Here is a 12,756-nt window from a genome sequence, read left to right as displayed (position 1 = left end):
CTGGTCCATCATCCAGCAGAGGTCAAGAGACTCTTGCCGCATTATTCAACTCCAGCAAGAATCAAGGGGGAACCCAAGAATTCTTCCTATTCCTGAGAAAACATTACCCTGCCTCTCATGTCACTGAAGACTCAAAACCATCTACCACTTTCTGCCTTAGGACCATCAGGACTATTCTCATTGTGACTTAGCTTTTATAGTCATGAGACTATACCAGCAACTACTCTAACTCATTAGAGTCATTTTTTCTGTCCCTCGGTCACTACTTCCCTTTATTTCCTTATTTTTAGCTCCTATCTCTCTGACATCACCCCAACATAATTCTTAGTGATTCCAATAATATCAATGATTCTTCCAGTACACTTACACCGCCTTTTCTCCAATGATCTTCTCCTACATCAAGATCTCACTTACATTCTTTTGAACCTGTCATTACTAATAACTGAAACCCATTAATAATCTCAACTTGCACATCCTACTTTCTTTCCATCAATTATCTTTTCAGAAAATTCCCTCCAACAATCCTGCAACACCACTTAAGATCTTTCAATCTACCAATGTTACCACCTTGTTCACTATCACTGGATATTCTCTTTCTTCTGTTTATTCAGCTTAAATCCAATACTCAATTATTATTATAATTACTTCATTGTATTGCCTTAAAACTTCATTGCCCCCCCACCCCACCTCTCATCCAAATCCTGTTTAAATGAACTTTCTACCTGCACCCCTGCAATTGAATGGGCCTGGGGAAAACCGGTAACTATGACTATTCTCACTCAAAAATAATCATCTGTAACCTCTAACAGTTCACTTATGCTTCCTGGCCATGACACTATATTTCCAGAGTCCATTCTCTATCCTATTTACCCAGTTAAAGACAGGCACCCCTTGTTTTGCCCCATTAGTGGCAGCAGTAAAACTGACCATGTCAGCTGAAACTATGCAAAGTGATCTTCATATCAATGGGTAAAGTTACAATTGTTCCCAACCTTAAAAAATTTTAAATATGAAAATACTAATACCCTCTTAGTAAATATACTAAAACTAATTATTACTTATAAATGTATAGGGGAATGAAAAATTTTTAAAAACTATTATTTAGTACAACATACTTTAAAATATTAGAAAAATTAGAATATCTAAAAAGAAAAATGTAGTGTTTTATCTCTTTATAAATTGTATTTTATATACCATAAACTAGAGAAAGACATACTTTCGGAAAGTTTGATATTTAAGTTAAAAAAAGACATTTCCAAAGCAACAAAATAGTATTTATATATGCTTCAAATTCTGTTAGCACAGAACTGTCTCAACAGAAAAAAAAGGAATCAAGTGTAAAATTTTTCCTATATAGTTTCAAAACTTTTAAGACTTATTTACCCTGGTCACCACATTAACTATGAAAATGGACAATGACATTTTCCCTCTAAAATTACTGACAATATAACCCCCATTTCTAGAAAAAGCCTTTGTTCAACTAATGAATAAGCCCTCATTGTGATGCTAAATCATAGGATGCACTGTAGTTCCCCTGAAAAGGCCAAACAGCATATTCTTTCACAAAGAATGAATCATTGGTGTAGAATATTCAGCCTATTTAAAACAAAGATCGGCTTTAAATCTATTGCCCATCTTCCAGTTCTTTTGCATGCCAACCTTTTGCTTTTGTTTTGCTGTAGAAGGGGCAAATATAAATAATACATATATTGTGATACCACCTCAAGCAGGAAATAGTTCTCATTAACTCTCAATCATCCACTCCAGGAAGAAGGAAATATTTACCATTTAGATACTGTGTCCAACAGAACTGATGCATAAAACAAACACCCACTACGGGGCGCCTGGGTGGCTCAGTGGGTTAAGCCGCTGCCTTCCACTCGGGTCATGATCTCGGGGTCCTGGGATCGAGTCCCGCATCGGGCTCTCTGCTCAGCGAGGAGCCTGCTTCCCTCTCTCTCTCTGCCTGCCTCTCCATCTACTTGTGATTTCTGTCAAATAAATACATAAAATCTTTAAAAAAAAAAAAAAAAACCCACTTCTCACTACATACTAACTAGTGTAGACCTTGCATCCCCTTGCATCCTCACTATTTCCAGTGAGGCTTTCCTCACCTCTGTGTGACTGGCAGGTTAAAAATCTGATTGCAAAGTCCAAGGCCTCAGTTATGAGATCTCAAATTTGGTTTGTCTCCAATAACGTGCTATAAATCACCAATCCAGTGAAATGATCTAACTTTTATTATCTTAATTGAATTTAAGATAGACGGACTTCACAATGAACAGAAAGTTGTTAATATCTGAAGGGTAGGTAGGTAGGGTTCTTGCCCACAAAAATGCTGTTTATCCCCAAAGTTGTCAAAAATTAACAAAGATTCACTGAAGAAGAGTAAAAGGAAGAAGTGGGTTTTTTGTTGTTGTTGTTGTTGTTTTTAAGGACAGAGGATGAGTGTAGAGAAATAAAAGAATGGCTAGGGCAAACCCAAATGTCCTTCCTCTCTGTTTTTAAGGACAGAGGATGAGTGTAGAGAAATAAAAGAATGGCTAGGGCAAACCCAAATGTCCTTCCTCTCTTTGAACTCCAGGAGACAGGAGTACCTTTCTCCTGAACACCCTGTCTCCATTCCCCACATCCAGTTTCTCCAGAGGGTGGGGAGAGCACGGGAAGAGAAGCATAGTATGATTGTCCCTGGGACAGAGAGGAAACTGAAGGTGGTCTCCCTTTTCACCTGCACTCATAACACTGATCACCCAGGAAAAAGAGGTGGGATAGGCCAGGCATGTCCTTTCCCACCTCTGGTTTTTAAGAAGAAAGGGTTAGTGTTGGGGGCCAAGTAGATCATGGGCATAAGGTCAAGAAGAGCAAGTTGCTCTATTATTCTGCTCAATTATAAACAGAATCACTAGACTCTAAGATGTATTAGGGTAAGAACTTTTGTGTCCATAGCATCTGAAAGTGTCTTATACAAATCAGGCACTCAGATGATATTAGTAAATTAATCACATGTTAACTGCACTCAAATTTCAAAAATAATTAATCATTACATCTGTAAAACTTACAACTAAAACTTGCAATGAAAGCTTGTAACACACTGGTTTAATATGACCATTATTTCCATTTATTCAATCTGGCATTACACCCCTATACACAGAAAATGGGTGAGTCCAGGCCAAAGAAAATGCCAGTTTCCTTTCCCTTCTGAAGTTCCTGAGCTGCAGCAGCTAAAAACAAATACTACTGCAACCAGAGTTATAACTACCTTTCTTCTGTCTTCAGAGATTCTTACTTCCAACAGCCAAAAGTCTACCCTACCCAAGGTTCAAGTCAAATGCCATCTCTCCTTAGAAGTCTTCCTAAGTATCCAAAAGGCTCCTTCAGTTTGTAATACCCTCTATGCTTTGATGGCATTTTGGTTAAGCATTTATCACATTCTGACTAGACCACTGACTGAAAATTCCCCTGATGGATTTCTTTTTTAAGTCTTAATCCTTACATGGACAAATAAATAAACACTTGTTGAATTTAATTTCTCAGTCAGCAGCTGGTTTCCATTCCTCTTCAAAGGTCATCCATTAACCAAAGATCTGTAAACTGCTGACTCCAATAGCCTCTTTTCAGCCTTCATTCCACCTGCGGTAAGTAGGCGCTGCCTACAAGCAAAAACTGTTTTTACATGAAAGTGTGTTCTAAATCTCTAACTACTTTATAGATCCACTATAACACAGACCTTGCTCAAAATTAAGGCATGTATGCACATAAATTTCCTAGTTGTATGTCAATGTTATTCTTAACTGCATTAATTTATTTATACAACAAGCAATGAGAGAGAAAAAACTATTAGTTACCAAACATAAGCAACACAAGAATACACAGACAAAGAGTAGAGACCCTCAAAGAGCTCACAGTCTAGCTGGGGTGTTAGACATATAAACAAGTATCCATTTAAATATTAACTCCCTAAGTGTGAAGTGTTGTTGCAATCATCCACAGTTAATAAAATGTTAAATATTGGTTGAATTTAATGTACTCATCCAGTCAACAGCTGTTTTCCTTCCACGCCTCTTCCCAGAGATCAATCAATCACATGGACCACTGACCCGTAAACTGCTGAATTCAAAACACAGCGAGGACTCACCAACACATCGACAGCAGTAAAGAGAGGTACAGCCAGAAGTGAGGAGCCAGAAAGGCTTCTAGATTATTTCTGAACTGAATTTGAAGGATGAGTACTGGGGTTTGGGGGAGACAGAATCTATACACAACTCACATAAGATGAATGTTCCTTTGCTCTCGTTTCTACAAGGCTCATCTTAAAATTTCCAAAATGTCCCCTCTCTAGACCTCAGGTATTAGACCAAGACAGTAAAAGCCCTAGTGTTTGTTACATCCTCTTGTCTTTTTCAAAAATTATCACATGTAAAATGTTTAATCAATCAACAGTTGATGAGTTTATCAAAAGCTTTAGAGTTGTTTTATTTTTTTTAATTTTTGATAACCCAAAACATGTCTATTAACAGGCAAATGCATAAAGATATTATCCACACAATTAAATACTACATCAATAAAAAGGAATGCACTATTAATATACACAAACAATATGGATGAATGTCAAAAATACTGTGCTAAAGAAGCCAGATTTTTTAGACTACATAAGACATAAGTGCATTTACATAAAATTCTACAAAGTGCAAACTAGCCTGCAGTTTTGTACCTGAGAAAAGAATTGTTGAGAAGAAGAGAAGGATTACAAAGAGCAGGAGGAACCTTTTGGGGCAATGGATACATATACTATATTAATTATGGTAACAGTTTCACAGATGTATACAAATGTCAAAAAAAATACTAAATAGTATACTTTACATAAGCAGTTTTGAAGATAATGTCTACCAGAGCAATGTTTAATAGTAAAAAAGGGGAAGCAATCTAAATGTCCATTTAGTTGACAGGTTGGTAAGTAATATATTCACCAATGAAACAACAGAACATTATGCAACTATTTAAAAAAAATGTAATGATGGTGGGCACACTTCTACTTCATTAACAGGCAAAAATGTTTTATATAGTCATTTGATAATCAGCAAAATCAAAAATATTTCCAGCTCTAGAGGAAAAGTAGTTAGATATCATCCAATTTTAGAAGAGATAGGGAGATTAAAAATCTGGTCTAACACCTTCATTTTATACACAGAAAATTGAGACCTACTTACCTGCATAAAAAAAGTAGACCTTCCCATAAGATCACGAAGCTATTCTAGTGCATCATCCTGACTTCCCTTCTAATTCCTTTCTCAGACATATGGCATGCCTCAGTTCTCTGACACATTACCCCTTGTGCTTTCTCCCTACCATGTCTGCAACTAACTTGTTATTAGGATCTTGAGGCAAATAAATTAAACCCTGAAACCCTTTTAGCCAGTTGATCTACAGGGTCATCTTTAAATCCATGATTATAAGACTCCCTAAGGTGCTAAAACCAGTTATATCCATATCAATGGATTCCTAGTATAATGTCTGAATATAAATATATAAGATAGCAATACTGCTTATATAGATTACCTATCTGATCTCCAAATTAACTATGTACAAAGGACTAAGTGGTATTCTTACCTTGCCATAATTGTTCATACTTATATGTCCTAGAAGAAAGTGCTTTTTACTACCTAAGTACAGAATTGAGCAAGTGTAAATTTAAAGCTGATAAATACATGTGGTTATCACCATCACATATAAATATCAAAGCGCCTAGAGAAGTTATTGAAACTTTTCACTGCAAATTGTCTCTGTGTTCTGGTACTGCCTCAGAAGCCATATTCTCTAAGATTCTCCAGAACAGCAATAGCATTTTCCATGATGGCTTCATACATTTAAGCCTATGGTTGCAAATATGGTATTAAAAGAAGGATAGCCAAACTCTCATCAGAATGCCTACCCTAAGTTGGTATACTTCACCTGTCATTTGCTTCTGCTGAAGATAAACATACAGGGATACTAAATTTACTCAAGCATATACACAGTGATCTAAACAATCACACGGTAATTCAGCTGTGAAAATAAATTATTGGCACTTAAGCAAATTATATGAAAATACTAATATACATTAAAGGAATGTCCTTTCCCTCTTAATTAGTTATAAAGTAGAACGTCCGGGGCGCCTGGGTGGCTTGGTGGGTTAAGCCTCTGCCTTTGGCTCAGGTCATGATCTCAAGGTCCTGGGATCGAGCCCCGCATCAGGCTCTCTGCTTGACAGGGAGCCTGCTTCCCCCCATCGCTCTGCCTGCCTCTGCCTACTTGTGATCTGTCTGTCAAATAAATAAATAAAATCTTAAAAAAAAAAAGTACATAAGATAATAAAAAATTAAAAAAAAAAAAAACAAAGTAGAACATCCACTGCTAAATATAGTGAGGAGAGAATTTGGCTTAAAACAACAATAGATGCAAACATGTCATTTTAGAAAGGCCTTACAGATTTCAGAAAAGCCTCAGAAGTCCTTGGAGTAATAATGAGTTTACAGCTTTCTTCCCTGAGTAAGGCAGACGAGCACATGGTGAAGAACACAAGATCGACTATCAAGTAACGTAGGTTTTCTAAGCCTTAATTTCCCTCATCTATAAAGCCGGGGAGAAGGAGATATGATATGTGTGCCTACTATACTTTATGGTGTTACTATAAAGATTAAATGAAGTAATGTAAGCAAATAATTTTACATAGTGCCAGGACACACAGTTAATGACTGTTTTTACTACTACAACTACCAGTACCATAACCTTAGGTATTCTACACAAAGAGGTTAAAGAACCAGTTAAAAGTAAGTTATCCACCCATCCTCTAGAAGAGGAAGGGGTAAGCAAATGATAGCTGGCTCAACAACTCAGTTGTTTGGTCTGCTATTCAAATGAAGGAAGATTTTTACATTTTTAAATAGCTGAAAAAAAGATTACAAACAAAGTCACTCTAAACATTACTATTTTTAAGCTCTAATACCACTACTGGTATATAAGAATAACAACATGAAAAGGTCTCCTTAGCATCAACATTATTTTTTTTAATGGAAAAAAAAAAAAAAAGTATATATATATATATATATATATATATATATTTAAAGATTTTATTTATTTATTTGACACAGAGAGAGAGATCACAAGTAGGCAGAAAGGCAGGCAGAGAAAGAGGGGGAAGTAGGCTCCCCACTGAGCAGAAAGCTCAATGCCGGGCACGATCCCAGGACCCTGAGATCATGATCTGAGCCAAAGGCAGAGGTGCCCCTTAATGAACTTATATTTTAATAGGACAAGTAAAAAACAAGAAATGAAATCGATGGTAAAGTTAAATGCCAAAAGGCATAGAAAACTCAGTCACATCCAATGTCACTGATCCTCCAGGCTAACTTGTCATTTTGGGGGGAAAAGAAAAGTTGACGTAAAGGAAGGTATTTGGAAGTTACTATAAGATGGAAAGTGGAAAAATGCAATTACAGGACAGGAAGCAATAAAAGTGCAAAAAAGAGCAGAATATGCTCAACCTACTTACAAGTAGACAGAAGGAAGGAAATGAGAGAATATGTAATAATAATAGAAATCATAATTCATGGGAAGTGTAAATCGGCAAAGGATAAAGTTTGATCATAATACAAATAAAAACAGGTGTTCAAAATCTGTCCATTACTCTCCTCCTCTCCCTTTTCCATAAGGCCTTGTTTGATTTTGAGAAAACATCGTAAGGAAAATGTTTCAAGATTTCATTAAGTGTCTGTAAAGAATCTGCTCCAGATATTAAATAAAATTTGGAATGCTAAAGAAGCAAAAGAAACAGAAATCATGTTTGGAGAACTTGTATACCCTGACTGGAAAGGTAAACCTGCAAGAAGATTAAATTACTAAAAAAAATTACAAAGTAACATACGAATCAAGTAGATAGTAATTCTGTTGGCAGAAAGAAAGGAAGGCAAAGGAATTCATATTCCAGCTTATGAAGAAGGACTGTAGCATGGTGCTTGAGAAGTCTGAAACACCAGCAGGGTAAACTGGAAAAGGAATCAAACAGGGATGAATAAATATAGGCAAATAGCATTAAAAATATGTACATATAGATACAAGCAAGTAGCATTAATGAATTTGTGAGTTAGTAAGTAGCTAAAAATCATAATGCACCCTATCTAGAATAATTATGCTATTTTCTATAGCAATCCAACATCAGAGATAACAAGCAGTTGGACAGACTGAAGAAGTATGGAAACTGTCAGAGCTGATAGAGCAAAAAGCCAAGATGGTTAGGCTTTCCAGCATATTATTAGGAGTGAGAATGAAATTACTGACAATAAATTCCTGGCTGTAGAATGGAAAATGAAGCCAGAAGGAAGTTGCCAAGTTAGGAAAATAGGCAAAAAATGAGACTAGTCTAATTATAGTCAAAAATAAAATATGAGTATTCAAGAGGCATTATAAATTAGAGGAATGTATTTCGGTGGTATTTCATTAAAGCATTCTCGTGACTGGATGACTGTGAATATATGAACAATGGTAAAATTAAACAGTGAAGTACAAGTACATTTTCTACTCTTAAAATGCAGAAAAAGAATTCTCCCAACAAATTACAATCATGTAAAAACAAGGGTAGAGGACAAAAATCCATCATGATAAACCTAGAATCTCACCAAGCTGAAATAAAATTATTTCAAGATTCCAAAAAGAAATACTCAAAGAATTTAGAGATACAAAAATATCTGAAATAGTCCTTAAATACTACACAGTACTACACAAATACCCACCCTGAAATTTACAAGAAATTTCACAGGAAAGCCACACACACAAAGGCATTATAGCATTAAATGACTGATTATCAGAATAAAGAATTTCCAATTCAATCAGAGTTGGTTGACTCATAGTTCAAATAGAACTGGTTGTACCGTATCAACAAAGTAGGCATGGACTGACAAAGAAATCAACTCTTCATACAGGTCGAATATTTGTTAAATTGAGACTCTGGCTGTGAAACTCTTTTCTAGCCTGATTAATAGCTTAGGAGAGAAAACAGTTCAGGACTCATGTCTCCACATACTTTTACCTATTTATATGTCTTTTTGCAGAAGGCTACTTAATAAAATTTAAGTACTTACTAATATCATCTTCATGATAAATGACAGAATGAAAGGGCAGAGTTCGGTCTTTAATATATCGCTCTGCTGGCTCAACATAAAATGTGCCACCACGAGTCTGGATGAATCCTTCAAATCTTCCATCAATAACGGACCCATGGCTAAAGCTTCCTTCTTCACCTGTTAATGAAAGGAACAAACACTTGAAAAATTAATTTTCACGTAAATGTTAAATTCGTTCTCCTTTAAAAAAAGCCATTCTTACATATCTTAACCCAATGAGCCACCCAGGCACCCCTTTTCTTACATATTTTAAAAACCTGAATACAAATTTATTGGGGAAATTAATTTTCACAAAGAATATATCAAGCAGAATTTGAGATGTGAACAGCAACTAGTACATAGTTAAAGTCTATTCAATTACTAGATAACAACAGTAAGAAGAGAACATCTTTTTCATTGACAATCACATTCCCAGCATCTAAGTACAGTACCTGGCAAGAATTCAATAGTCATTCAATAAATAATTGTTAAATTAACTTAAACTCAGAAAGAGGCAAACAGATCCACTGATAAAATATGCACTTCCAAAACACAGATATTAACGTTTTTTTAGAGGAGCACCCGGGTGGCTCAGTCAGTTAAGCTTCTGACTCTTGATCTCAACTCAGGTCTTGATCTCACAGGGTCATTAGTTCAAGAAGAAAGAAAGAAAGACAGAAAGAAACATAAAGGACAGGAAAGAAAAGAAGGAAGGAAGGAAGGAAGGCAGGCAGGAAAGAAAGAAAGAAAATAAAGTATCTTTTGAGTTTTTGCTCTAATCACCATAAGTAATAAAGTTCTTTTCCCACCTGACATAATCTGTATGAAACTTTTGGCTTCCTTTTTTAGAAATATATTTTTAAAATAAGTAAGTATCAAATATTTCAGAAGTAGTTTGAACAAAAGCATACCAAAAATCCTTTGTAATTTATAAACTGTCCCATCAATTATACTTCTCTAGTGAAAGAAAATACAGGATAAAAAGGCTATTTTGAGATATTCACAAAGAAAAAGTGAGAGTCAGCCATCAAATGATATGAAGAAATGAAAAGTAGGGGGATGGTGCATTAAAAGTTAAATTTACCTGTTAAAATTTTCTCATTAAAATAAGTATCAGGCTTTCCACAATTTCTAAACTGTAGATTAACATTAATTAACTGACTGTGAATTAACTTAGGACTAAAGTTAAGAACCCAAGACACTGGTATTTTAAACGTGATTTCTATCTGCAAATTCATCTAGTTTTATACTCTTCTTGACCATCACCTAGCAAAGAAAGGTAGACACTACATTCTGCCAAGAAAGATAAATGATCAAAGGAATAATGGTTCAATATTGAAAGTTTAGACTGATGGAAAAACACTTTATAGAAAACTTGTAATTTATTAACAAAGTTTCATCTACAAGTAAGAAATTCTAAGTACAGAAATGCCTCATTTACCTGGCATAAAAAAAATAGGAAAAATTTTTAATAACTTAATTTTCTATAATGTTATGATTTTGAGTAAAGATCTTATAGAAATGAAATTTAACTTTCAGTTAACTTTGTCTTAATAACTGAGAACCATCTTGAGTATTTATTAATATAGTTATAACAATATTTTGAACCTCTCTAATATCTCCAGAAGATTTGACTGTTCTTTCCATACTACTAAACTGTCAAATGTAACTTTTTCTTGGGTTAAGTGTACTCCCCATAGCCCTATTACATTTTTTTTTTAAGACTTTATTTATTTATTTGACAGACAGAGATCACAAGTAGGCAGAGAGGCAGGCAGAGAGAGAAGAGGAAGCAGGTTCCCTGCTGAGCAGAGAGCCCGATGTGGGGCTTGATCCCAACACCCTGGGATCATGACCTGAGCCGAAGGCAGAGGCTTTAACCCACTGAGCCACCCAGGCGCCCCGCCCTATTACCTTCTTAATCAGTTTAGTAAGGGAAATTTGTTAGAATTGTGAACACAGTAGTTTGGAGCACATTCTAAGGTCTTTTCAGAAATCTTCATGAAGTCATTATACACATCTGATCAAATCTCAAAAAGTCAGTTCAGAACTGAGCAGCAGGTAGCTCCAAAGATTATGTGTACCTCTGTGGCCCCCTGTTCTTCATGGCCCTAGGGCTAAGGCTGGGGTCCATCTTGTTCTGAGATTGAACACCAGCAGTACCTTTCAAGCTCACTTCAAGAAACAGATAACTTCACGCCACAGTAGGCTGCACAACAATGAAGCTTTAGAATTCTTTGTGCAGTGATGGAAATGATCAAAAAATAATAATACAAAGGCAAAACCTGATCTCTCCCAAATCTTTTAAATATCTAAATATTTTTTTCTCATGACAAGATTCCCAAAGTGTTTTGTTATAAACCACATTTTCATTTTTTAACAAATAAAATTTGGTGGTATTTAAAATCAAGACATACCATGTTGTTATTTCACTTTTCATTGCTTTAGCTGCTTAATATTTAAGCTTTGCTTCAATGCTACCTTTATCTATACTTCGAATCTTCACAAGTCTATTTCATTTTGTAGATCTGAATGACTAAAGTTGTTTCTCATCTGAAGTATGCTAAGACTTAAATGTTAAAGAATGCTGTATAACATTTATCCAATAAAGTTTTGATTTAAAAAAAAAAAAAAAAAAGAATTGTGAACACTGCAAATAGATTCTGAAGCAGGAAGGCCCAAAAAGGATTTTTCTATGAATGACTTTGTCCCTTTTTTTTAAGGGTTCTTCTCTTTTCTTATAAAACACAGCTAATGCTTTGCTTGAAAGATCAGAAAATTAATGAAATCATTAAAAGCTTTTTTAAAAAACCTAACAATCATATAGGTGCCTGCATGGCTCAGTTGGTTAGGCAACTGCCTTCAGCTCAGGTCAGAATCCTGGAGTCCTGGGATTGAGTCCCACATCCAGCTCCCAGCTCCACGGGGAGTCTGCTTCTCCCTCTGACCTCCCCTCTCATGCTCTCTCACTCTGTTTCTTTCTCTCTCTCAAATAAATAAATAAAATCTTTTTTAAAAAAAATCTAACAGTCATAGGTATTCAGCGAATCACAACTACATTTCTTTCAGAAGCCAGGCACTGTGTAATTCATTATTAAATATACATATAGAGATCGGTCCAAGGATTACTTTATTCTTCAAAGACTGTTATCCTTCATAATACATTTAAATCTCCTCAGGAATTATCTCACCTCTCTGGAATATATGCCTATACCTCAAAATATATGTGTTTCTTTGTACAGAAAAAAACTAAAGAAAGAGATCCTTCTAAGATTCAACTTACCATAAATATGTCCAGTGTAAATATGAGAGGTATCATAATCAAGTACTTTATTTGATGTTTCTACTTTAAATTCATCACTGAAAAGAGATGTATCCCGCTTCATTCGTAGGTTGAAATGTCTACAAAACAGGATGGAAAAGGATAAAAATGAAATTTAAAGGATCCAAATTTTAAACATTTTTTGTTAAAAGTTCTGCCATTTTAGTATATGTGCTGCTGAAGCGAGCACAAAAGTTCTGCAAAATATAAACTGTTTCACACCATTTGTCTACCTGGAAATATACAAGATCTTTCTTTAAAAAAATTTGCTCTAAAATTAACTCTAGTAGCTACAATGCA

At 35.2% G+C, this 12,756-nt stretch overlaps 1 protein-coding gene across 1 annotated transcript in view; it reads right to left on the bottom strand.

Moving 5' to 3' along the window:
* Nucleotides 1-12,756, bottom strand: part of ADAM10 (ADAM metallopeptidase domain 10) — a 137,785-nt gene that overhangs the window by 67,312 nt on the left and 57,717 nt on the right. Inside the window, exons 3-4 of the mRNA XM_082733756.1 lie at nucleotides 12,418-12,536; nucleotides 9,114-9,272 (exon numbers count right to left, since the gene is read on the bottom strand). Of these exons, the coding sequence (XP_082589882.1) occupies nucleotides 9,114-9,272; nucleotides 12,418-12,536 (278 nt within the window). The remainder of the gene's footprint in view (nucleotides 1-9,113; nucleotides 9,273-12,417; nucleotides 12,537-12,756) is intronic.

The sequence above is a fragment of the Mustela nivalis genome, assembly GCF_964662115.1.
Source record: "Mustela nivalis genome assembly, chromosome: 6".
NCBI lineage: Eukaryota > Metazoa > Chordata > Mammalia > Carnivora > Mustelidae > Mustela > Mustela nivalis.
The sequence above is the reverse complement of the archived record's forward strand: the minus strand, read 5'-3'. Positions and strand labels throughout refer to the sequence as shown.